General features: G+C 38.8%; 1 protein-coding gene and 1 pseudogene across 1 annotated transcript in view; both read right to left on the reverse strand.

The window, feature by feature from the left end:
• Nucleotides 1-7,136: 7,136 nt before the first annotated feature.
• The window catches only part of EQTN (equatorin), a 76,497-nt gene continuing 56,494 nt past the window's right edge, over nucleotides 7,137-27,139 (reverse strand). The window contains exons 2-8 of the mRNA XM_043486435.1: nucleotides 19,849-19,968; nucleotides 16,190-16,276; nucleotides 13,968-14,027; nucleotides 12,450-12,500; nucleotides 10,940-10,999; nucleotides 8,102-8,255; nucleotides 7,137-7,630 (exon numbers count right to left, since the gene is read on the reverse strand). Of these exons, the coding sequence (XP_043342370.1) occupies nucleotides 7,357-7,630; nucleotides 8,102-8,255; nucleotides 10,940-10,999; nucleotides 12,450-12,500; nucleotides 13,968-14,027; nucleotides 16,190-16,276; nucleotides 19,849-19,960 (798 nt within the window). The 5' untranslated portion in view covers nucleotides 19,961-19,968 and the 3' untranslated portion in view covers nucleotides 7,137-7,356. The remainder of the gene's footprint in view (nucleotides 7,631-8,101; nucleotides 8,256-10,939; nucleotides 11,000-12,449; nucleotides 12,501-13,967; nucleotides 14,028-16,189; nucleotides 16,277-19,848; nucleotides 19,969-27,139) is intronic.
• LOC122453414 lies at nucleotides 13,029-13,204 on the reverse strand (annotated as a pseudogene).

The following is a 27,139-nucleotide window of genomic DNA, read 5'->3' on the forward strand; positions in this document are numbered from 1 at the left end:
AAATTTATAAGAGGTTCAAATTACTTTTGAAAAAGTACAGTCAAGTCCCCTTACTCACTCTAGTTAAGTTCGATAGAGTCTCACAAACAAGGGATTAGAGAATACCAAACCACTGCTTCTAGCTGCAGGTATCTGTCACAACAGCTGCATCAGTCAATACATAACCTTGCGATATGTGTGTTTCTGTTTAAAAACACTTCATTTAGTAGGCTGCTGGTTAATACTGAATTTGTGGTCAGCAGCACTAATAACATGCCTGAACAAAGTTGTTTAACACACATTTTCTCTGTCAGGCACAGTGCAACCTTCTTGCTCCAAGAAACAGTAGAGAGGGCTCTACTTGGAGACCATTTTAAATGACAAAATCACCAACAAAGCACACGAAAATGCAGAAAACACGGCACTAAATAGACTCAGATAAGATTAACGGTATGACCACTGCACCAGATGGCCGTGTTGCAGTGTTTAGTCTTAGCTGGGAATGTGTATGCCAGGGAATTCAATTTTTTTCTTTTTTTTTTGCCACTGTGTGTGTCTACAGAGGACCACAAAAGCATGAGTATTGATTTTAAAGAGACAAATTCATTTTACTGCAGATGAATCTGCAAAAACAGAATCTGAAAATAATGAAGATTGACCATATTAATTTATACTTCAAAGGTTATACAAAAACAATATACCTGCTTTTAATGAAAATGTTAGATAATGGGGAAAAATGAAGGTTTTGAAAAATGCTTACAAGTAGGCAATGTATTTATTGACTGCCCGCTTGTGCCCCCTAGTGGATAAAAGGTAACAAGTACTAGAATATACTTAAAGCTTGAAATGACAAAGTGTGTAACTTTATATTAAGTGCTACGAGAAAGCCAGATGCTTCCAGAAAGCCAGAGGCAGGGAGGGAGTGAGGGGGGAGAGAAAGAGAAACAGAATGACTCACATCAACCTTGGCAGTGTGTGCAATTCTCCTTTTTGGTCCAGAAATGTTTTGGTAATACAGCATATCTAATTCCATTTGCTTTCCTGAAGCCTAGTGGCAAACGATAAGAGTTATCCAATTTCAGTGTAGTAAAAGCAGATTTATCATGTTTCCTGAAGAGCCACAGAAATCCAAAATACAAAACACTGGGCAAATTATTAAAAAACAATTCACAAAAAAATAACTTATTTTGGATAATTTGACATAAATAGATATTCCTATAAAAGATTCCTCTAATTTGACAGATCAACTCTCAGTTACTGTACATAATACCATGGCCTCTGGAAACTGTCAGGCTTGCAAGATGTAATGCCTGGCCACTTACCAAGGTTTAGCCTTGTCATTCTAATACATTATTAATTATAATATTATATTTCATTATTTTAATAAATAAATGTTATTTAAATAAAAAATTTATTTTTATTATAGTATCTTAATATATAATAGATGGTATATATATTTTATAAAGTTTAGAATATAGAGAATGTGTATTTAAGAGAAACACTTTTAGGAAAAGGATTAAAAGAGTAAGTGACAACCTGTTTAGTAGTCTCTCCCTCATGATCATGGCTTTGTGTGAACTCACTGAAAATTCGAAGATATTCCTTCATAGTGTCATCAGAATCAGAGGGAGTGTCATCCCCAGTATATTCCTTATCTAAACCAAATTCAACTGCCGTCTTCAAAAATAGTCAAGTCTTGACTATCATCTGGTGCTGTCAGAACTCTTTCAAATGATCGTCTAAATAAGAGAACTGGAGTTGGCTTGGTGAAGACAGCGTTCGGTCTCTTCTTGTTGCGTATCATCAGTTGTCTTTACATGTCTTGCCCTCTTTGGATACCTTTCACTATGACTTCCTGTCTGGATTTCTTTGTCCCTGGGAGGGGCATAAGACATATTTTCTCCTGAAATGCAGACATGCATCTTCTCATCACCAAAGCTTCCCATCTTAGAAATGTGGTTCTGAACACCACACATGTTTATCTTAGTTTTAATATCTCGTGAGGTTTTCATGAGTGATCTTGATGGTTCTGGCTTCTTACTGTCATCTTCTCTGTGTGTGGTTAGTTGGGTTTCACCTATTTTTTTCCTCTTCTATGCCACTGATCTGAAGATTTCTTTCCTCCATTGGCACTAGCTGTACCCTCTCCTCCATATTCTGATATTTAAAGCCTCTGAAATTAATGTAGTTTTATTGTTGAGCTTTAAAGCATTTAGATTTCCTAGAAACAGGAATGATTGGAGGTACATCCATTACAAGGTCATCTTCATTAGAATCTTGAAGATTTATTTTAATTCTTATGGGCGAAACATAAGGTCTTTGACTCTCCAGGGACTTGCAGCAATTTTTATCCACAGATTTTTTCCAGAAGGACTGACTGTCAGTCTCACCCTGCCTTCCTTTAGATGCTCCAAGCAGTGCTACCGAGTAATTGAGCAAGGGATCATATTCAAGGTCAGTTGCCGGACATGTGTGGTCCATCAGGTACTTTGTAGGCTGACTCTCTTTGATTTTTGATGGTTCCTTCCACTTGTGGGAAGAGGCTGTTTTCTGGAAAACCTTGTTTCACATTTGTCACTCAAGGAGGCCATGGGGCTTTGCGATAGCTCTTCAAGTGCTGAAGTAAACCTGGGGAGCATCTTCTGCTTTTCTTCAACTTCAGTCTTGACTGAGTTGATTTCTTTGTTGATTCTTTCCAATTGTTCCATAGTCGTGCCTAGAGTTGTTAATGGGAGATAAGTTTATCTTTAAACATCACTCAAGATGAAGTGCAGACCCCAAAATATCCTGGACAAAGAGCTTTCCTATCACAGGGACAGTAACTTTCCCAAACCCAGCCTTAAACATAGGAACTGTTGACGAACAGGTCAGTTCTTGGAATAAGGACAACGAATATCACTGATTAAGCCTTTCAAATGTCTAGCTCATTCCTATGACTGATTAAAATATTCACGTCTTATTACCAGCATAGCTACTTATCTGTGTGACAGATGTCATGCCTATACATATTAAACTGTGTCAAATATGACATGATTTGGATATACACTATTCACCTTATTATTTACCAGGCAGTGACAATTTGGCAACGTTCAAAGAGCCGAATGCTGCTTACACGGAACTGTACAGTCTCACCAATACATCTCCACCATCGTAAGAAAAAGTTTTTTTTTTAAAGCATGAGTCTTTTAATTCGGTGGTTCTCAACATTCTCACTAAGGTCCTAAGGTCCCTTCTGTCCTACAGAATGCGTCAAACACAAAATGAAGCAAAACACACCGTTCCACAACCAACCATTAAAAAAATCTTAAAAAAAAAAAATTAACAAATAAAACTCGAAAGCAGCTGGATCCACACTCCTGAGGAAACCCAGAACAGTGCCAAGAGATAAGGCTGCCAGCCATGGCCCTTCACAATACCTGGCAGGTCCTTCCTGACTTTTTAAATAAGGAAATTACCATCTCTTCCCTCTTTCCAAGATACACTTTCCAATGTCAATTACGGCATAATTTACACACTTCTCCCTTCTTGAAAACAAGAGATTTCAGATATGAGATATCGTCCAAATTACACTTTTTAAACCTCTTAATTTATTTTAGATAACTTACACCTTTTGATAACACACACGTGCTTCCTCTTTACACAATGAGCTTTCCTTTGGCTCAGGAGCCTTTCACTTTACCATTCTCTATTAAGAAATTAACTCTATTGAAAGGCAAAGCAAAGCGTGTGACAAAGGTGTGGGGCATTTTGATGGAGAAGGAAAAAGGCGAAGAGCAGGCATAAGCATGAGAATTAACCTACGATTCAAATGTAACTATTTCTAATTTTTCTTGAAAGAAACTTGTAAGGGGAAGTAAACTCTGGGTAACCAGCCAGAACTGCATTTTGGCATAAGCTGGGTTTTATTTGGTTGCCAAGATTCAGGAAAGGACGTTTAAGCAGTGCGTTGGGGTGCTATGGGAGCTGGGTGGGAGGGGGGAAAGAATATTATTTCCCTCCATGTCAGAATTTAAAATGATTCTGCTCCACCAGAAGCTAGACTTGGAGGGCAAATTTTGAAGTCAGAGGCAGACTTACCACCTTTGCTCAGGCTAGAGGCGATTGGGAAGAGCTTCTTCTGATTTGTAACTACCCCTTGCCACAAGCCGGGTTCCACCCCACCCACCACCTTTTACCAGAGCTCAGGAAACTCCTTAGATAAGTCCACACTGGGGACGGGCGGCAGAGAGCGAGGATAAACCCACAGAACACGGCGCACGTGCACCTTGCAACCAGCAAACCAGGATCCCGCGTATGCGGAGCAGGAAACTAACTGCACGCCTGCCCACGCGCTCCTCGCCCCGCCCCCAGCCACGTGACCTTGGCCCCGCCCCTTGGCCGGAGCAGTGGGCGGGGCCACCTCGTAGGGCTGAGCGCTCCAGGTGAGCGCTCGGTTAGGCGGGCAGAGTTTCTCTCCGGATGGCCAGCCCAGTCTACCATCTTCCCAAATGTCCCTGGATGTCCCCACCTCCCGGTTTCAGGAACTGTGGGGCCACCCAAAAGGCTCTCAGGAAAACACCCTCAAACAGCATCTCCATGGCATTCTCATACTCGGTATGTCTCGATCTCCAACATACTTTAAGTGGGAGGGACAAGTGAGAGGGATTGGGGACTAGGTCTTATTCTCCGGATCCTAGAGTGCGATGCTGGGAAATTTTACTCATGGAGATTCTTAACTACTTGGTTCCTCGTCCCAAGGCAAAGTCCTTGTTTCCCAGAACAGCCGCTCTATAGGAATTGCCCTTAAGTAGCTATGTGGTGGTAAACAGCCCTCTTGGAGAGCTGGGGAAGGGGCAGGTTAAGAGCATCAGAGAAGGGAAACGCAGGGCTGTTTCTGAATAGGGGGAGAAACAAGTTTTAAAGGAACTGGTATTACTATGTCCTTTAAGAGGAAACAAACAGATCAGAGGTCTAGACAACCTGTATAGGAATTCCAGGTTTAATAGTGGCTTGGAGGGTCAGCAGGGGGCAAATGAGAAGACATGCCCCCTCCCAACACACATACACATCAGTCTGGGCTATAGGACTCTCTCCTCACATCTAGACTGGGGGAGAGGGGAGAAGAAAGTGACATCAGTAAGGACCATCAGACATTCTTCAGGCCCACTGCCCCAGTACATTGACTGCATTTTAAAATGATACCTACAAAGGTATCCACAAGTTATGTCAACGGAGGATGAGGAACCAATTTTGTTTTTTTGTTTTTTTTGGGGGGTGGGTGCATTTTAGCCATGAAAAGTGAAATTCACTCAGTCGTGTTAGACTCTTTGCAACTCCATGGACTGTAACACACCAGACTCCTGTATCCATGGAATTTCCCAGGCAACAATACTTGAGTGGGTTGCGATTCCCTTCTCCCAGGGATCTTCCCCGACCCAGGGATGGACCAGGTCTCCTGCATCACAGGCAGATTCTTTACCATAGTAAATTTACCATACTATGTTAGGCATAGTAATGCTATATTGATTCACTTTCTCAAGCTGCAGTACTTTAGTACTGAAGACAAAAGTAACCCTTACACCTATTTCCAATCAAGAAAACTCCCGGGTTCTTCCAAGGGTTGGTGGAGGGAGAAGGTGGGAACGGTTGGTAGCCAACCCTTCCCCAAACCCACGTGACCTTCTTCCCACGAGCCCTTTCTCACCTATGAATTCACCATGGCTCCCGTGCATCCCGAGCACCTCCAAGCTGTTGCAGCTACCTGCCTCACTCAATTCCCACCGCATTTCCTGGTGCCTCAACCGGCAGTACAAACCCTGGCACCAACCCCTGGGCCTGGCAAAAGTAACCCACGGAGCGTAGCATGGGCTACTGCTCGAGGTTCACCTCACCTGGCTCCGAAAACCCGCCTGCACTGCTGCGGCGACAGGACCGGGAAAAGGCGAACACCCGGCCTGCTACTACTTCTCCCGCCAGAGTACAGCCTTATATAGTCTGTGGCTGCTTGGAGGCGGTGCTTCGTAGCTTTTCCAGCCAATGGGCAGGCTAGAGCTGACGTCAGGGGAGGAAATGGGGGAGAGAAGGATGATTCTGAGAATGGATGGTAGGGTAGTGGCAGGTGAGTGTAGTGTGTGTGTGTGTGCGTCTGTCTTCTATAGGGAAGGAGGTTCATAGAGACCTAACCTACATTTAGGGAAAACAATCTCCCAAGAGCTGAAAGGACATTTGGGTTAAGGAATCTCCTGCCTTGTGGATGCCTACCTTGCTTCTAAACACCCTTTGACTTTTACTACAAGTCTTACTGTTAACCTTCATAGATCAGGGAGAGAACCTCAGTGTCAAAGCACATCTAAACTTTGCCTCTTTCTAGCAGGTGGTCTTAGGCAAGGTATCCAACTTAACCCAAGTTCTCCTTTCTTGGTCAGTCAAATAAACTTGTCTTGCATAGGGTGGTAGAACTCTATGTGATATAATGTATCAAAGTGTGTAGCATAAAGTAGGTGAGAATTTAGGAGGACAATGACACCACCCCAGTTCTTTCCCTCCCCATCATCCACACATATCCACAAAGGATCTGATAACATGTCTCTAAAATCCTTCCAGTTGAAACACTCCTAAAAGGGAAACAGTATCCCTATTCCATTGGTCTTCTCTGTAAACTGAAATACTACTAGGATAGATAGTTTCATAAGTCACTGATAACATAAATTAGTCTTTGAAATGCTTTCCCTGCCCCCAATACCACATACCAAGCATGGGTGCTTGGTGGGGAGAGAAAAGGAAGAGGCCTTAGCCCTAAAGTATTCAGGACCCATAAATCCCCCTCTAGGAAATTAGATGCTGGAATCCCTCCTTCCTTTCTCTTCTTCTGGAAAACAATGATATCTCAAATGGTTATGGATACTTTAAAAATGGAAAAAATATTTTCCCCTAAATCTTACAGTCCCATGAGAGCACCCTGATTTTGAAACAATTGAAGAATGCCAGGAGTCTCTAATACTAGTTTTGTCTCTTGATACGGCACACCTGTTTTGCCAGTAAGCACCAATGGGTATGTTCTTTTTGCTTTCGTGGTGGGGAGGGGCATAGAAGTGTTTGCCCCAAAATTCCCTAAAATGCCCACAGGTAAGTAAAAAAATGAAATACTCATATTTTAAAAAGAGCCAGCCTAGAATGAATACTTTGCATAAGTCACTTTCCAGGATCAATTTTTACTTGATGAATTTTTTCATCCTTATTTCCTTATATTTTTTCCATTAAATAGTTTTTAATAGCTGAGAGAATTTTATTGAATATGCCCTCCTTTGAAGACACTGGAAAATTTGGTCTCAGCAGAGTTTCCAAATTATACTATGAACATCACAAAGATATTTTTTATGACAAAAATATGACAGTTGTCTAATCATCTGTGGGCTCCTCGCTGGGCTCCTCACTCTGAATCATGTCTGACTCCTCATTCTCCTCTGAGGCCGTGGAAGTCATGTCTGTCATCCTAGATTTTGACCTTGTGTCTGATTTCTTTAATTCTGAAGAAGTGGTGCCCCAAAACGTGCTGCTCTCAGCACTCTTAGAAAACGATGTGTCTGATACGCCTTCTGATGGATGAAAGTAAGATAGGGTGGCCAGTTCTGGGTTGACGGAGTATTCACCAGTCTGACATGCTTGTTTATATCTGAAAACAGAAGCATACATCAAGAACTGTTTTTGTGTGTGTTTGCAGCTTGACTTAGAAAAGCATCTTAAAATAATATATGAATTCTGTCCAATATATTGTCTGTTTATTATTACACTAGATAAATGAATGAAAAATGTTAGACCCTACACAGATGTACTATTTAGAACAGAGTTCATAATCCCTTTTGTTTCAAGGCTATTGAAAAAGAATGCATTAGCTTCTCTATCACCTTCCCAATTGACTAGGGTTGTTTCTATCTCTAGATGATTATATAAAATATTGAGGACAAGTTCAAGTGGGATACTCCCTGAGAGACAGCTCCATGGTTCGTTCCAAATAGAGGCAAGGGAGCCAAACTGAATACCTTATACACTTGGGAGTCATGTTTGCCCAGCCCTCTACTGAGGAAAGGAGAGTGGGAGTTTCCTGTCGTGTTTTAAAGGCTCCGGAGGTCTGTGTTAGACTTACTTCATCATCTTCATTTTGTATAGCATGGCACTACAGATCGCCAAGAGGACCACAAAGAGGAAGAGGGTCATCAGTGAGATGCCCAGCATTAGTTTTAACTTGGCTTCCTGTATTCTTGCCGTGTTGTCTTCCCCTGTGGCGTTCACATCGGAGTCTGAGAGGAAAGAAAGAAAACGCAGTGGGAAAGAGTGACTGTGTTCAGCAAGCTTTTCTGGAGGAATAAGGATCACAATGCAACTGAAGAGATCACTGCATACTTCCCTCTACCTTCCTGCGATGCAAAGGACAAGGCTATCGGCGCTTCCTATGGACAAAGACTCTCAACTTTTTTTTTTTTTTACCTTTCCCCTTCACAGCAATCTTGGAGGAGCTGACCCTCACTCCATTTTCCAGGATCACAGAAGTTTACGGGTTTGCCCTCGGCACACAGCTAGTAAGTGGCAAAATCTGGTATCAAATCCAGGGGACCAGATGTTAAAACATGTATCAGCCTTCCTCCTTGTATAATTAAAAACCAATCCAAGACTCGGAAGAGATTACTATTAAAAATGTGATGAAATTACACACATGGGATCAGTCCTTCAGGAGAGAAATATGCATTTCTCTTGTTGGCAGGAGTTGATTTTTCTTTTAAGTTAAAAGGATGATGTACTACAGTGCTTCCTCCACAAGGCTTAAGAACTAAATTTGTCTTTTTATTACTGTGATCAAATCTAGTGTATTTGATGTGAAAGAAATGGAAACTTAGCTAACTTTCTAAAATATATAATTAAAATCACATCTGGATCCAGAAACATCAAGTGTCTTTTTACTAAAGAATAAATATATATATTTACTGCCAAATTTTATATCTTCCTGAATATATGTCTGACTTAATAGGCATGTAATGGTGACTTTAAATGATCATGTTGCTATTTGTCCCCTCTCCCCCAACATCTTTTCACCCAAAAGTTCCAATGATTTTTCATGACTTTTTTCAGGTAATGATGTTTTGGTACTAAGCAATGACAAATTCCTATGTGTGTACTCTCTTATATTAAAAAAATTAAAATTGTCCATGTGCAATCCTAGGCCAAGGGGAGAGAAATGTATATAGTTGTGAATGACTGATACCTTGACTTTGAGGCAGATTATTTTGGAAATAAATTATATTAAAATGGGCTGTGCTCCTGAATTAAAAGGGTTTTTGTGAAGAGGTGTGCTTATAGTACATTTGTTTATCAAGATGATGGTCAAAACTAAAGAAGGGTTTGAAATTCCTAACCATTGGAAATTATAGAAAAGCTAATTACAAGTTGGGACAGTTTTTTTTCCCCCTCTAAGCCACAGTTTCCTCATCTGTAAAATGGAGATAATACCAGCTTTCATGGAATTGCTCTGAGGATTGACATAATAACATATGTAAAGTGTAGTACGTGCTCAATACGCAATAGAAAATCGATCATGCTCACTTTCATTACTTGAAAAGACAAAATATTTCTAGAACATTGTCATTACTGGTTATCACTTTTCTAAATAAAGAAGACTGATGCCATTTTCTTGACTCACTGAAAAGCAAGTGGCATTAAGTGTCAAATAACCCAGCACAGAATTAAGGTGGTAGGCCCTACGTGTATCACCAGATGCTATTTCTTTTTCAATGTATTTACATAGGACAGAGGTTTGGGGAAAATTAATATGATGCTTGTTATGAAATTTTCCATCAAAGTCAGGAGTTCTTTTATTCATATAAATAAAATCAATCCATTAATGAAAACTACATTCAGAACCAGGAATTCTCTCATTTGTTGGTGGTGGGAATATAGAATGGTACAGCCACTTTGGAAGACCATTTGGTAGTTTCTTACAAATCTGCATATAGTCTTACCCCATGATTCAGCAATCACAATCCTTGGTATTTACCCGAATGAGCTGAAAACTTATGACCACACAAAAACCTACACATGAATGTTTATAGCAGCTTTATTCATTATTGCCAAAACTTGGAAACAGTCAAGATGTCCTGCAATAGGTGAATGGATAAACATACCAGTACATCCATATACTGGAATATTATTCAGTGATGAAAAGTAGTAAACTATCTAGTCACAAAAAGACACAGAAGAAACCTAAATGCAGAGTACTAAGCCAAAGAAGCCACTCTGAAAAGAATACATGTATGTTTCCAACTATTTGACCTTCTGGAAAAGGCCAAACCATAGAGACAACAGAAAGATCAGGGTTGGGGAAGGGGAAAATGGCTAGGTAGATCATAGGAAATTTAGGGCGATGGAGCTACTCTGTATGGTTGTAATGGTGGACACAAGATCCTGTAGAATTGTACAACTGAAAGAATGAACTCTAATGTAAACTGTGAAGTTTAGTTAATAACAATGTATCAATATTGGTTCATCAATTATTAAAAAAAATGCACCATACCAATGGAAGATGTTAATAACAAGGAAAACTAAGTGGGTAGAATATATGAGAACTCTTTACTTTCTACTCAATTTTTCTGTAACCTAAAACTGCTCTAAAAAAGTCTGTCAATTAAAAAATACTGCATCCTATGTATTGTTCATTTGCCTACAACTCCATGTAGTTTACTGTTTCTATTTACTTCCAGGACTAGAAGTTACCCAACAGGAAGATGGAAATATTTGCAATTTGTCATTGAGAACACTGTTTAGAAACCATAACTTTCCTAAAACTGTAAATGTCCTCTCTAGTATAACGTCAGTCACCATACTAATCTCTTACATATACCACACCTTACTGAGGAAAACAGTACCACCAGGTAGACACTAAAATGTGTGCAAGTATTTATGTATCCATTTAATTGAAGTATTTTGCTCTTACTTGGAATTGGGTGAAAAAATTGATCTCGTTGGTTGTCCTCACTGGTGGTTGCATTTATAGCTGTTAAAACAATAAATTGGTGTTACGGTAAACAAAATTCACTTACTAAAATTATTGTGTGTGTAGATGTGTGTGTATACTATATACAGTTCATTCTCATTTTTCATGGTAGTCATGGTAGTTAAGTCATGTAAGCACTGAATTAAGTGAATACTGAACCATCATCATTCCTAAGGGAAATACAGGGTTAGGTTCTTATGAGCCTCTGGTCATATAACCTTGTTTTTGACCCAGTAACCTTGTTTTATGTATGTTTCTGTTTAGAGACACTTTATTTAGTATATATGACTAATTGATTATACTTCCCTGAGGCTCAGGAGGTAAAGAATCCACCTGCAATGAGGGAGACCCAGATTCCATCCCTGGGGTGGGAAGATCTTCTGGAGAAGGGAATGGAAACCCACTCCAGTATTCTTGCCTGGGAAATCCCATAGACAGAGCAGCCTGGTAGGTTACAGTCTGATTCATTAACACTGAGCTCACAATCAATAGCATTATAACTCACACCTGTATGAAGCTTATATAACACACACATTTTTCTTCCTTAGGTACGTAACAGCTTTCTCGTGTTTAGGAACCAAACAGCATTGTAATACTATACTTGGAGGGCATCTGAAATAGCAAAATTGCCAGCTGAAAGCACAAAAATGCAAAACACCTTACACTAAACAGACCACAAGAAAAGATATTTTTGTTTATAGCATGAGAGCTAAAAAAAGAAGGCCTTTGTTATACTTCAGCTGGGAACAAGAGCTTCAGGCAATTAAATTTTTTTTTGCTACTCTCTGTGTGTCCATCAGTGACTGTGAAAGATCTGCAAGTATTGATTTGAAGAGTTCCAAAGAAATTTTAAATGTAGGTAAATTTACAAATACAGAATCTGCAAATGAGGATCCATCAAATATGGCATATAATTCACATAATGCATGCACATATGTATGTGATTCATGAATTATGCATGTATGCATTTATTGATAATATACATGTTATGTGTATACATGCATACATACAAATGCTATGTGTGTGATCTATATATGCAGGCATGTACATTTATGATTTACATGTTACTTCTGTGCATGCATATATTTTGATATATACTTTGCATTCATTCATGCATCCCCATGTGCTTATACACATACTGCTCCAAATACAAAGAGGGATACTATTGAGCAAGAGCCTTATTTAAAATTTTTAATCATAATAAAGAAATTAAATGGCTAGATTGTAACATTTGTAGAAGAACGAAACTTGGTGAGAGGATCAGAAAATGTGTGACACTTGATCAACTTTCTGGGTCTGTGTTGCATTTGCTATTACACGTGATGATGGCAGCAAAATGTTGACTTATTAATTCTTAGTATTAGAAAAATTTACACTGATCTTGGCTTTCTTACAGAAGACTTTAGAAAACCAAAACATTTTCCCAGCTACCTAACTACTATGAGTTTACCTTTAGCTAACATTGTCCAAAATGCAGGCTCATTTGGACTCTGGGTTCCTTCTGTTTAAAAAACAAAATAGAATAGGATAACAAAATAAGGCAATTTGACGTTAGTAAAATTTTGACAGACTGTTCATTTTTTTATGTTAGTCTAGTCATGTAACAGTTACACCTTGAGTTCCTGTCATTGCCAGACCCTGTGGGTGGCATTAAAGTTACAGAAATGAACAAGATACAGGTCTTATGTTTAAGGAGCACACTCTTACTTTGAGAGGCAGACAGACAAGAATCACTGTTCATCACATTGCAGGAGGATGAGGGCTTTCATAGCAACGCACAGGTGGTATGCACAGAAGGATCTAAATCACTTTCAAAAGCCGGAAACACTTCGCAAGGGACGCCAAGCTCTCATAAAGGCTCCGAGGACTAGGAATTGTTTGCCAGATAAACTATGTGAGAGAGAGGTCCATCCACTGTGAGCAAACGCAGGTGTTATGAGCAGGTTCAGGTAGTCTGGTGTGGAGAACATGGGTGGGGAATGTGACCAGAAACGAGACTGGCAAGTTCTTCAATGGTCAGATCACTTCAGACTTGAATGCCTGGTTAAGAATTTAGAATATGACCCCAAACCTAGCAGTAAGTTACTGATGGTATTTAAGGGGCATACCAGGATGATAAAATAAATTTCTACTTTTTTTTTTAATTAGCAATAATTGTGCCTCAGATAAACCTCATTGGCTACGATACTGCCACTGTGCAAAGCTAAATTTCTACTTTTAAATATTACTCTAATATGGTTATTCAAGAAAGTGAATAACCATATTAAAGGAATCATGAGAAATAGACTTGGATTGTATGAACTGGAGAATATAACGACAAGTAACATCGTGTAACAACATGTCATGTAACGACAGTTCACTGTCTTCAATTAGACCACTCCTCTTTCAAGACCTTAGAGAAAAGCCGTCTGAGTTGTTATGATTTCACAAGTATGTTATAAGAAACAATACTGTCAGTAAAGTAAAATGATAATTTTGATTTTGTAAACTCTCACACTGAACTCTCCACTAATATTCTTAGGAAATGCTAAAAATCAACTCTAAGCAGAGTTAAGTTTATCAAGTATGTGATTGTTAAAATTATTACTACAATTTAAAAAATTATATTAAAACGTATTAAATATATTTATATAAATGTATATCTATACACACATGATATTTTGTTTAAATATATTTAATATAAATATAACTAATACATTTTACTACAACCCAGGTTGTATTTTGAAAAGAGTTCATTTCCTGTCTTTGTCAGGTAAATCTGAAAATTGATCCCCAGATTTTTACCATTTAAAAGATTTTAGAGTGATTTTAAATTGTAGTAGTATGAATTCCTTAAGTATGTTATCACTTTATGAAATACTCAGAGTAATGAAAGTTAAATTTTTAAGTCATATAATGACATGCTCCAGGTCTGACTACAATGCTGTAAGTTTAATACTGTGAGTAGTTTTTCCAAAAGGTTCTTTACTTTCTTCATGGCTGACTACTTCAGGAGGTGGCACCGTAGTTGTTTCATTGAAGAGTTTATCTAGGAAAAGGCATAATGGATTATCAGCATATAAAAATATTGACTCAACATTTGTAATTAGGTATTTTTTTTTAATTAGGTATTTTTTAAGCTAAAAAATAGAACAAAGAAAAGGAGAGAGAAAAACAACAATAACAACAACAACAAAACCAAAGAGAAAGATGGTGACATTTTCCTGAGATACCTTAAAGGAGGGAAAAGCAGCAGCCGTTGAAGAATGACGTTTGTCTAAGAGGCTGCCTGAGGTGGGATTAATATGCCTATAATTTGTGAGAAAGGAAAGACTGGGAGCATGGGGCTACAGGCTTCCTCTGGCACTCAGGAAGCTCTGTTGGGTGAGGTACACTGACTTCACGTGGTTTCCTGCACAGGCTTTGAAGAAATACTATCAACCTAGGACAACTTGGCTGCTGGTTCAGTGTGATGACATGAAAGAGGGAGGTAACAGCAGTGGCCTGGTAAGCTGGAAACATATGCATGTTAACCACTCAAATCAGTTTGGGCAGTTAAAACTTGGGGTTACAGATCAAGGATTTCCAGGCCTGATTAAGGCTATATCTCAGTCTATAATGCGTCCATCTGGAGGTATGTAAGAGTCAATTTGGGAGAAGTTGTGACTGTAGGGCTTCCCTGGTAGCTCAGCTGGTAAAGAATCTGCCTGCAATGCAGGAGACTCCAGTTCGATTCCTGGGTCAGGAAGATGACCTGGAGAAGGGAAAGGCTTCCCACTTCAGTATTCTGGCATGGAGAATTCCATGGACTGTATAGTCCCTGGGGTCACAAAGAGTCAGACATGACTGAGCGGCTTTCACTTTTACTTTTCACTTTGTGACTGGAGGACCATTTTTTTCCCTATGAAGTTGGCAATTTCAGTTAACTTTGCTGCAGACAGGAATGGATGAAGTGCCATATGAATTACAGGCAATCCCACCCTAGGGAGATTTCTACTGAGCCTACCGACAACATTATTATAGGTAACTTGTTGGAAAGAAAGGATGGAAAAAATTAATCCATTAGCAGAGTTGACATGGACCCAGGCAGGGCTGGAATGACTGGGATGTGATCCTTAAATTCTGCTTTGCAACCCCCACTTGATTTGGGAGAAACATGTATGGATTGCCTCACTACTGCCGTGTTCTCATCATTTTAGGGACTAGAAGAATAATTAGTCAAAATTATTCTGGAGATTCCCATCTCCTTGGGGAGCGTGCTCCTCCAGAATGTCCCCACCACTCAACAACTCTCTGTTAGAGCCCCAGTGAAAATGGCAAAAATTTCTTATCCCAACCCAACCTTGACAATCCTCTGGGCACCTGAATTGTGGGAAGAGAAGTTAGGGTTTTGAAATCTCTTCCATGGGTCATGTGGTCATTGATAATCCATCTCCTAAAGGGAATTTTAGGTACCTGGCCTGTTGAAGAAACAGTTCAAGATGTTGTCTGCTATATGCAAACAAAATTCCCATGAGAGATCTGTCTAAATTAATGTGTGCCCTTGAAATGTCCCTATGTCATATTTATGTTTCAAGTTTTGGAATTGCTCAAAATGTTCCATTATTGTCAAGAAGTTTTATTAATTATTAGGCATTGCTGAGTCTGGTTTTTCCTAATATTAAATATTGTCATAATCAGAAACATTCTCTCTTGCCCTATTTACTTTCATCCTCTTTCCCTTGTCTTCTTGGGTTTCATAGATATGAGCTGTTGACGCTTTAAGGTGAGGGATGTGGTATGTAGACTTTAGAGAGTTTTAATTGCCTCCAAAGTGACATGCTGACAACATTTCGTCATTTCCTCTATCCATAGTTATACTTGGTAAAAAGATGCAAAAAAGAAATAATATTTGAAGCAGAAAGCACAAAGTAGAAAGAAGTAAAAATGTGGGTTTAAGAAAAAAACAATTTTCTGGAGTCCTAAATTTTGTTATTTTCTTTTTCTTTCTACTCAAACCAAAAATATGAGACTAAGAAATGTAAAAACATTTCTGCTTTCTGAATTTACCAGTGCAATGGCTATGGTGGAGTCTCCTTCTTTCACGAATTAAGGCTCCCTGATGATATTAGCTCCACCAAGACCTTTTTCCTACCCAACAGTCTGCAGGGCTACTTTGAAGTCTTGCTTTAAGCGTTTTTCCTATTTGCAGTGCTGCCTTTCAGTACTTACAGTTTCTCAGAGAAAAATTCAGATCGGTTGTTGCTCTCACGGATATTTCAGACTGTGTGCCATTTGGATTTTGTGTTGTGAAGACATCTGAAAACATAAGATCAAAACTTTTCAGCAGCTAGGTAAGTCACTTCTTGTTCCTTTCACATTTTTCCTCATCTGAATTTTTTCCTAAAACATATACACTAATTTAAAAAAAAGAATAATAAAGTATTTGAGACATTCTTCAGCTATGAAATAACAAGTGGGGCAAGGGTCAAAAATAAAATTCATGGGGGAAAAAACCAAACTAGCATCCTTATGCTAAATGATTCTTTCTGAAAAGAAACTATTAAGGAAATTACAAAAAATATATACAAGTGCATGATGGGTGCTGAAGGAGGTTTGTAGTTGTGTAAGATGGCTGGATGGCATCACCGACTCGATGGGCATGAGTTTGAGTAAACTCCGGGAGTTTGTGATGGACAGGGAGGCCTGGCGTGCTGCGGTTCATGGGGTCGCAAAGAGTCTGTCACCACTGAGCAACTGAACTGAACTGAACTGAACTGAATATCATTACTGTTTGCATTAACATTGTTAAATTTTAGCCAAGTAAGAAGCATTCACTTGCCCTTGAACCTTCTGCTAGACTGTAATAGTTCAGCTTAAAAAGCACATATTTCAATAACAATCACGATCTCTCAAATGGATTCACATTTACATATGCGCATAATGAATCCTGCTCTGAAAGAGTTGTCAGTGAGGCTGGTTGTAATTTAAAATTAATGGATGTATCTATCCAATTAGAGTCAAAGTAAAATGGATCAAGATGCCAGACTGAACATACATACACAGATCTCCTCTTTCCAAAATCTCATGAAATGACAGAAAATTTTACACACGTGAATGTGTATGTGTGTTTAGTATATACATATATATTCATTTCCCCCAACACACAGACACACACACACACAGTCACTAATTTTGAAAAATTTCTGAGGTAGATCAATGGAGAAATAGAAGAAAATCATAGGAGGTCAATATTTAATGCTGTGAGTTATTAGAGTATAAAAACTAAAACATTGTGGACCTTTGCAGGGAATGACAGATCAAGGAAACAATGAAAAGGTATTAATAACAATTGACCCAATTTCAAGTGGAATTTAGATTATATTAAATGTGAGTTTCATATCAGTAGGGAATTAGTGTTAGACAACTGGCAATCCTCTTCAAAAAATGTAAAGTTTTATGACTATTTTATACCATATACAAAAATAATTGAATTTAAGACCTAAGAGTTTTAATAAAAATATGAAGTTATTCAAAAAATTGGAAAATAATTTAATATATTGGATTGGATAAGGCTTACCTAAATAAGATACAATATGAAGAAGTTGTAAAGAAATTGATTAATCAAGAATAGATCTTAGAAAATTTTAAATTTTCTCTGTGATTGGAATACTTAAACAGGTTTAAAGGTGAGTGACAGCCTGGGAGAAAATACTTGTTACTTTTACCATAGAGAAAAGATTGAATATACTAAATATAAAAAAGAGCCCCTACAAATAAATGAAAATACAATCTAATAGAAAAAATGGGCCAAGGATATGAACAGGAAAATCACAAAAGTAGAAATAAAAATGCCCAACAAATATAAAGAAACATTCTCAGCTTCACAAGTAATCAGAGTGCAAATTAAAACAGTAATGAAAATTCTCACTTATTCACAAAACATGATTAACGTTATTCAGTATATGTGACATTGTGGAGCATTCTTGATAGATGTGTTTTAGAGTACAATTTGGTATTACTTATCAATATTTTAAAAGATTTATCCTTGATTCAGAAATTTCAGTACTTGGTATCTATCCAAAGAGAGATACACTCAAGTATACATGAGAACAATGTATAAGAGAAAAAACTGCATATAATCTAATTCTTTAATAAGACAGTGGATTAATTATGGTAAATCATTTCATGGAATACTATAAATCCATTAAAAATAATTGAGGTATACATGAAAAAAACTCCAGAGTTCTTAAATGAGAAAAAGCATGTCATAATACAATTCTTTAGTCCCATTTATGTTATGAGTGTCTGTGTGTGTGTGTGAGAAAGATTTTTTAATCAAAGTAATCATCAGGCTCTTGGTTTATTTAATCTCTGGGAATTAAAAATAGAGAGACATCCTGAAAAGGAAACAACTGCATCACTTTGCAATCTATGCATAGTAGACACAGCCTGTGTTGGATAGATTAGACACCACTCCCGACACTGCTTCTTTGTAGCTATGAAACCTGGCGATTGACCTCTCTGAGCATCAGGGATTTTTTTCACCTACAAAAGAGGATAGTGATTCATCAAAGAAAGAATAGAAATACAACTTATATACTAATTATAGTTTTCAAAGTACTTGAATATATGTATATATGTATATCTTCATTGTATTTCTATTTTTTCTTTGGCTAATATTATTAAAAATTCCAGTATAGTTAGATTTAATCTTAATTATTTTTAATTTTTAACAGGAGTTTTTTACGAACTTTTCACATTTTAAAATGGTGGACCTTATAAGGACATGGAAAGCTTGTATGAAGAAAGGTGAATAAGTTGCAGTTTAGCAGACCTTCCAAACATCTCAAAGTCATCTTGTTAAGGGTTGAATTTTGTTTGCCCCAAAAAGCTATGTTGAAGTCTTCACCTTGCAGCACTGCAGAATGTGACCTAATTTGAAAATTTGAGTCATTGACAATTTAACTAGTTAAGATGAAGTCACATGGGAGTAGGTGAGCTCCTAAACAAAAACAGTGTCCTTATTGAGAAGAGGGAAACTTGGACATGGAGACACAGGAAGAACTTGTGCAGACAGAGGCAGAGACTGGACTTCTGCTGCTCCAAGCCAAGGAGTTCCTGGGGCTACCGGAAGCTGGGAGGTGCGGGGGAAGATAGTCTTCTAGAGTCCGGGCCACGTCCCTGGCTTGTTAGGAACTGGGCAGCACAGCAGGACGTGAGTGGCAGGTGAGTGATCAAGCAAATCTTCATCTGTATTTACAGCCGCAGCCCATGGCTCACATTACTGCCTGAGCTCTCTCCTATTGGATCAGAGGAGGCATAATAAATGTAATGTGCTTGAGTCATTCAGAAACCATCCCCCTCCACACCATCCATGGAAATATTGTCTACCATGAAACTGGTCCTTAGTGCCAAAAAGTTTCGGGACCACCGCCCTAGAGGCTTTGGAGAAAGTATGGTTTGACTAAAAATTTGATTTTGGATCTCTGGCTTCTGTGAGAACTGTGAGAGAATAAATTTCTTTTGCTTTGAGTCCCCTAGTTCATGGTACTTTATTTCAAGAAGCCCTAGGAAACTGACACACATCTCCAAATAAATTTTGCTTATCTCACCACAGAATTAGTTCAATTGTTACTAATGTGAATAAATAACCACACTGCTATGATAAATCCTATATGAATTATAGACAGTTACCAAATCTTATTAAACTTCATATTTCATGGAAAAAGTTGAAGAAAATAAGAATGCCATTTCATACATCAAAATGTCTATAAGGTAAATTAAAATTTAAATAGGAGATAAAATGATTATAGAAATTTTAGAGCTTATAAATCAAATCAGTCTAATCATCTTTTGCATATGTATTGCCATGAACTTGGAAAACTTACACTCTTTTACATCTTTATAAGAATCACCAGTTTTCTCAGGAGTATGCTCTTTATTTTCTTCTTCCATTGTATGGGGATTTTCAGCCATAGGCAGCTCAGGTATGGGCGTCATCTCATGCTCTGAAAAAAAGCATGACCAGAGATCAGAAATGTGTTGCTCTCTTTCACTACTTTTTTTAAACTGCATTTTCTTCACAAAGGATATGAGACAGAGATTTAAAATCTAAGTTATAGTTCCAACAATGCACTTTATATCACCCTGAAGAAAATTGCCATGGGCTGTTGGAGAGGGTATGGAGAAAAGTGGACTCTCCTATACCATTGGTGGGGATGGAAATTGATACAGCCACCACGGAGGGCGGAATGGAAGTTCCTCAAAAAACTAAAAATAGAGTTGCCATATGATCCAGCAATCCCACTTCTGGGCATATACCAAGAGGAAACTTTTCATTCAAAAAGATACATGGACTCTATGCTCATAGCGCACTACTTACAGTAGCCAAGACATGGAAACGACCTAAATGTGGTTTGAGAGATGAATAAAGAAGATATGGTGTGTGTATATATACACATACAATGAAATACTAACTAGCCGTAAAAAAGAAGGAAATAATGCCATTTGCAGCAACACGGATGAACCTAGAGATTGTAATAGTAAAGAATAAGACAAATACCGTATGATATCAATTGTATGTGGAATCTAAAATACGACACAAATGAACATGTCTATGAAACAGACACAGAGAACAGATCTGTGGTTGCCAAGGGGCCGGGGTGGAGGGGGAAGGACTGGGAGTTTCAAATTAGCAGATGTGAACTATTATATACAGGAGGAATAAACAACAAGCTCCCTCTGTAGAGCACAGGGAACCATATTCAACATCCTATAATAAACCATCATGGAAAACAATATGAAAAAGAATATATTTGTATAACTGAGTCACTTTGCTGTGGAGCAGAAATGAACACAGCATTGTAAATCAATTATACTTCAATTAAATTTTTTAAAAAATTGCCATGGACCAATTTTCTAGGCTAATGGATCAAGTTTCTTATCTGCTGTTTGAGTGAAAGTTTTAAATGCTTACTCACCTTCATAAGGGGGCTCTATACCACTAATCTCTGGGGTGAAAACCCCAGATAAAAAAATAAACAATATAAAATTCATTGGGAAAACAACGTGATTTATCCAGTGATCTACTCTGTCTCAGAGTTTCCCTTCTGCTGCCCAGCAGGTCCTGTAACTAGCGAGGACATTATGATGTCACTGCCAGATGGAGGTCAGAATGCTGGAGAAGAATTTCCAAAAGCTTCGTGACTTAGTCTCATGACCTTACTGTAGGTCATGTGATGGTTTTTAGGACTTTTTTTTTTTTTAATAAACCATTATAAGATTTTCTTTGAATAATAAGAGGTATGCTCTCATGAAATGATGTAAATCATTGGTCCATGGATTTTAAAGAACCATTAATATTGTTGATAGTAAGACAACAATAGACCTTTTTGGCTTTCAGAGCTTTTACAATACTGTATGTTCTTTTGAATAACCATACAACATCTGTTAAAAAAAAAAAAAAAACTAATAAGATGCCAAGATTCAATCCTAATGCCCTGCAAACTCTGGTTCTTGGGCTATCTTAACTATAATTCTTTAGGAGGGAGTTTTTTTGAAACATTTTTTGGGGAGATTTTAAGACCTATGTTATTTATAAAATATATTTGTTTTGTTAAAAACACTTTTAAAAATGAAACCCATCTTTTACCTCACATACAGACTGAGAAAATGATCAGTCAGATGAGTATTTAGGCTTAGATAACATTAGCATATATTTCTCTTATAATAACTCCGATAATCAATAATGGCAAGAAATCAAATGGACAATACCACCAATATTGCTCTTCATACTAAAGGATCAACTAACGTCCCCTCCCTCAATTCTAATTATTATTAATGGATAGCCTCTCAGCTCTAGAGAATATCCACAACTAAAAAGACACAAGCATTAGGAGAAAGGGGGCATGAGTTTAAAAAGGCTTGAAAGTTTTTTCAGTATAATGAAGGCTCACTAATGAGGTTCAGCCAGTGTGATCTTGACTGGGCATTTCTGAGGAACAAAAGAGTGAATTCGTTAGGAGTCTAAATAGTTTAAGAGAGTGAGGGGAAGCAGAGAGGAATTATCCTAAAGGAAAAGATGGTCAGGTTCAGTCTTGGTGAACTAAAGGGAAACGGTTCTGTGTATAGCACTCATTTTCTTTAAGCCCTCCAGCCCATTCTTCCATGGGTGAAGGGAGGTGGAAAAGGGATGAGAGTAAAGAGCTGTCAGGTCATTAGTTAAGATGAAGTCATACTAGAGCAGTGTGTTTCCCTAATACGGCATGATTGGTACTGTTACTTATTTTTTTTTAAAGGGGTGGGGTGGGGAATTGGTGGACTCTGTGGTTAGGACTCTGGGCTTCCATTGCTGGGGACACAGGCTCAATAGCAGGTCAGGAGACTAAGATCCTGCATGCCACTGGCACAACCCCAAAATAATAATAATAGAAATTTTATTTATTTATTTATTTTTTCATTTATTTTTATTAGTTGGAGGCTAATTACTTTACAATATTGTAGTGGGTTTTGTCATACATTGACATGAATCAGCCATGGGGGAGATGAACACAGACACGGACATCCACACACACGGAAAATGCGGTGTGAAGATGAAGGCAGAGATGGGGATGATGCAGCAGAAATCAAGGAACACCAAAGACTGCCAGGAAACCCCCAAAAGCTAGGAGAGAGAAGGAGCCAGCTCTACTAACACCTTGATCTCAGACATCTAGACCCAAGAACCGTGAGTTCAAAAGAACATACAGTATTGCAAATGCTTCAAAAGCCAAAAAGGTCTTTTCTCTTCTTACCATCAATGACATTAATGGTTCTTTAAACTCCAAGGACCAATCATTCTCATTATTTCATGAAAACAGATCTCAACAAATCTCTTGGTGTTTAAGCAACTCAGTTTCTGGTACTTCATTATAGCAGCTCTAGCAAATTAATACTAGATAAACTCTTTGAGTTCTTGGGACAAGATTAGGGAAACAGTGAATTTGTCCTCACTGGATATCATCATTTTAGGCCATAGTTAGCCTTTCCAATATTTTATCACTCAATTAGAGTAGAGACTTCTTTTTTAAAAAAAAGTGTATATTTATTTTTTACCTATTAAACTATATTTTAAGTCTTTGAAGAATGCCCTAAGGAGGATCCATTGCTAATACCAAAGATGCCATTAGATATACTTTCTAATCTATGGTTTTACTTTGTTTTTTGTTTCTTGATCATGTCTGCAATATAAGTCCCTCTTCCACTTCTGTGTCTTCTCCTACAGGAGCACTGGGCCAGGAGAAAGGAGGAATATATTCGGGTCATCACTCCATCCCTTCCTACCTATGTGATCATGAGCAAATCATCTCTCCAACCCTGAATTTGATCATCTGGAAAATGAGCAAATTATATATCACATCAGGTAGATAATCGAGTCATTTACTGGGTTGAATGTATTTCCTGAATTTATTTACTTCATAAAGAATTTATTTACTTTCTCTACAGATAATTTTTCTTCACGCCTAAAAGGATTAGTACTGGTGAGATTTTCATATATACAGCTTTTTAAGAGGCACAACAAACAAGGAAATATAAATAGAACAAGTAATAAAGTAAAAGACACACAAACATTAAGAAATGAGGCGATCTTGTAAAATGACCCAAAGCAGTTGTATTTTAAAGAACATCAACTGAGTCACCCTAATCTTCAAGAGAATCCATTAAATGCATATAGTTCCACAAGGCACTGGAGAAGGCAATGGCACCCCACTCCAGTACCCTTGCCTGGACAATTCCATGGATGGAGGAGCCTGGTGGGCTGCAGTCCATGGGGTCACGAAGGGTCAGACACAACTCAGCGACTTCACTTTCATGCATTGGAGAGGGCAACGGCAACCCACTCCAGTGTTCTTGCCTGGAGAATCCCAGGGACGGGGGAGCCTGGCGGGCTGCCGTCTATGGGGTCACACGGAGTCGGACACGACTGACGCGACTTAGCAGCAGCAGCAGCCACAAGGCACGCATTAGTTGTTGCAATCCATGAACAGAAGCCTCAAACCTTGCTTTGAATATTATTTTCCTTAAATCTGAAGAGCAAGTTTACACACAACATCAAATAAACAAATGATCAGTTATATCGCTGTAATTTTGAAAACCCAGGAACAATGCTTTATCAGAACGGTCAGAGAACTAAGGTTCTTTAACCTCTTTAACAGGCTTTCTCAAACTAAACAGAAGTTATCATTTCAGGACTATTAATTTTCAAAGAACTAAGATCTTTCAAAATACAAGAAAGTTCTTTTGAACAGAATGTAACCTCTTTCCTCTCTTTGTGGGACTGTCAAGAATTTATAGGGCCTTCTGGGTTAAGTGAGAACCTTGACTGCCAACGTGTGCTTTCCTGTATCATTTTGAGTATCCAAGCTTTTTTTTTTCAAGTCCAAATCCTTTTTATTTATATTCTTTTATTTTATTTTGTATTAAGCTAAAGTGTTTTTTTAGCTTCTAGATAAATAGAAACGTTGAAGTAAGAGCATTTTACTAACATGATGATTCATGTAATAAAAGAGAACTGTTTGTTGATGTTCAAACCTTGAGTTAAAAACCAGATCTTTCATTCACAACTTAACAGAAGAGGAAGATTGCATGGGATCTGGCTAGGCTGAGGATGTTTAATGAGGTTGCTATTCAAAAACTGCCACTTAACCTAAGTCTTAGGAGGTTGCTAATTACTAGCTATCCAAAGATTCAGAATAACAGGATGGATGCATTAGGACAGAGGGATAAGAAAACTGAAGTTGCTAAGTAAAGAGCAGAAAAACTGTTTTATGGTGGAGTCTGGAAGTTTAACATTTCAAAGCTGATCAGTACTGTGTAATAATGAGGTCCAAAGGGCCTGGCATCAAATTGCTAAATTGGAGTAGAAGGGAAGAACAACCCTGGCTCTGGGATGTAAAGTAAGTAAAATGAGAGACCATGATGCACTGTCTGTGTGTCCAGAGATGCTCCCTAGGACATGTGAGACTTGGCAATGAGAGGAACTGTGGGAACTGGTGCCCTGGTTTTCCATGAATGAGGGGGAGTGTTGCTGTTTAGTTGCTAAATTGACTCTTTTGCGACCCCATGGATGGTGTCCCGACTGGCTCTTCTATCCATGGGATTTCCCAGGCAAGAATCCTGGCCTAGGTTGCCATTTCCTTCTCCAGGGGATCTTCCCGACCCAGGGATCAAACCCACATCTCCTGCTCTGGCAGGTGGATTCTTTACCACTGAGTCACCCAGGAAGCCCAGAGGGCAGGTGTAGAGAATGACAAAAAGATGACCGTGGTAGGTGGGGGGGTAGAGAGTTGTTTGGCTAAATGGTGTAAACCTAGGAGGGTAGATGGTTTTTGAGAGCAGAAAAGTCAAGATATTTAAATAGCAAGAATCTAACCACAATTCAAGGCATTGATGTATACTTGGGTCCATGAGATGTAGCAGAAAGGGTTCTAGAAAGTTGCAAGGAAGAGCCAGACCTGGGTGAGATGTTTCACTCATTCTGAATCCAGATGCTCCATTTATAATTTAACATTATAATATAAGCATTCCTATATACTTAATTTTATTGTCTGTATAACATCCAATTCAGTGAATATTCATTACTATTTTGTGTCACTTACCTTATTCTTAGTTAGGTTTCCAATTTTGCTTATTACACACAATAAAGTAATGAGCATATTTATGGCTAAAATTTTTTCAGCATTTATAGTGATTTCATTTAGGATAGTTTCCTAAAAAAAGAATTTCTACCTTAAAGCTTATGAACATTTCCCAGGCTCTTGATATTCACTGTTCCACACCCATCTTGGATTTTCCCAGCCCCGGCTAAGGAAGCAACCATTACCTCTAAGAATTCCTGGTTCCTTTCAGCAGAGAATTGTATCCACATGCCAAGAGCCAGACGCTAGATGTGTTCATTGAATCAGAACACCACTGGGGTCAGGTCCTCTCGGTGGTCAGAGACAGGAATGCAGTGTGTGGTGCAAAAGTGTACTCTGTGTGTAATATATGCATGCATGTGTGTGTGTGTGTGCACACGCATGTGCTAAGTCACTTCAGTTGTATCTGACTCTTTGCCACCCTTTGGATGGCATTACAGGTCCAAAAGGCCCTATTGGCGTGCAAAGAGGTAACCTCAGACACTAATATGTCAGCAAGACTACTTCATCTATCAACAGGCTTTCAGTGAGCTGGGAGCTGGATCCCCAATTCAGTGAGAGGGCATGACAAGTAGGTGCATGCATGCTGAGTCGCTTCAGTTGTGTCCAACTCTTTGTGACCCTATGGACCATAGCCCGCCAAGCTCCTCTGTCCATGGGATTCTCCTGGCAAGAATACTGGAATGGCAGTGCCTTCCTGGAATACTGTGCCCTCCTCCAGGGGATCTTCCCAGCCCAGGGATCAAACCCAAGTCTCTCATGTCTACTGCATTGGCAGGGGTTCTTTAGCACTAGCGACACCTAGGAAGCCCCATATATGTATATATACACACACATATTTACATCTAGGTTTATTTCTATAGCTATCTATATCAAAAACATGGGTTCAAATAGTTACCTTTGATTTTAGGCCAGCCAGTTTACATATTTATAACCCCCTTCTTTGGTGGTGAGAAACCTCACTTCCATTATACTTAATGGAGTATATTTACTTGCTGGATTAACCTCCCCCGTCCCCACCATACTGTAGAATCAGCCTTCCGTTGCTGCTGCCTCTCTCTCCCTGCAGAGATGCCCTTTGCAACCCCCTCAGGCTCTGACACCCTCTGCCAGGCTGCCCTCTCAGATAGATGACCTCCTCACCCCACGGGCCTCTGCCACCTCCTGGTAGGCAGCCCTCCTACACAGATGCCTGCCTCATTTCACCTGGGCTCCAGTAACCCGTGCCAGGCCACCCCTCTCCCACCCTCCTGACCCTGGTTCAGTTCCAACATTCTGCACCGAGCATTCCTTTTCCTACTTGGAGGCCCTTCTCATTCCTGCTTGAGCTCTGACACCCCACCCTGGGCCACATGGCTCCCTCCACCCAACCCTAGCACAGATCCTACTGTGAGCGACCCTACCTAAGGCTTTGGGATAGGAATTTTCAGGAAGATAAAGGGGGAGGTGACAATGTAGTCACTTTCGAATTTAGTGGCCTCGGAAACATTCAGAACTTCTGAAC

This window comes from Cervus canadensis, chromosome 14 (assembly GCF_019320065.1).
Source record: "Cervus canadensis isolate Bull #8, Minnesota chromosome 14, ASM1932006v1, whole genome shotgun sequence".
NCBI lineage: Eukaryota > Metazoa > Chordata > Mammalia > Artiodactyla > Cervidae > Cervus > Cervus canadensis.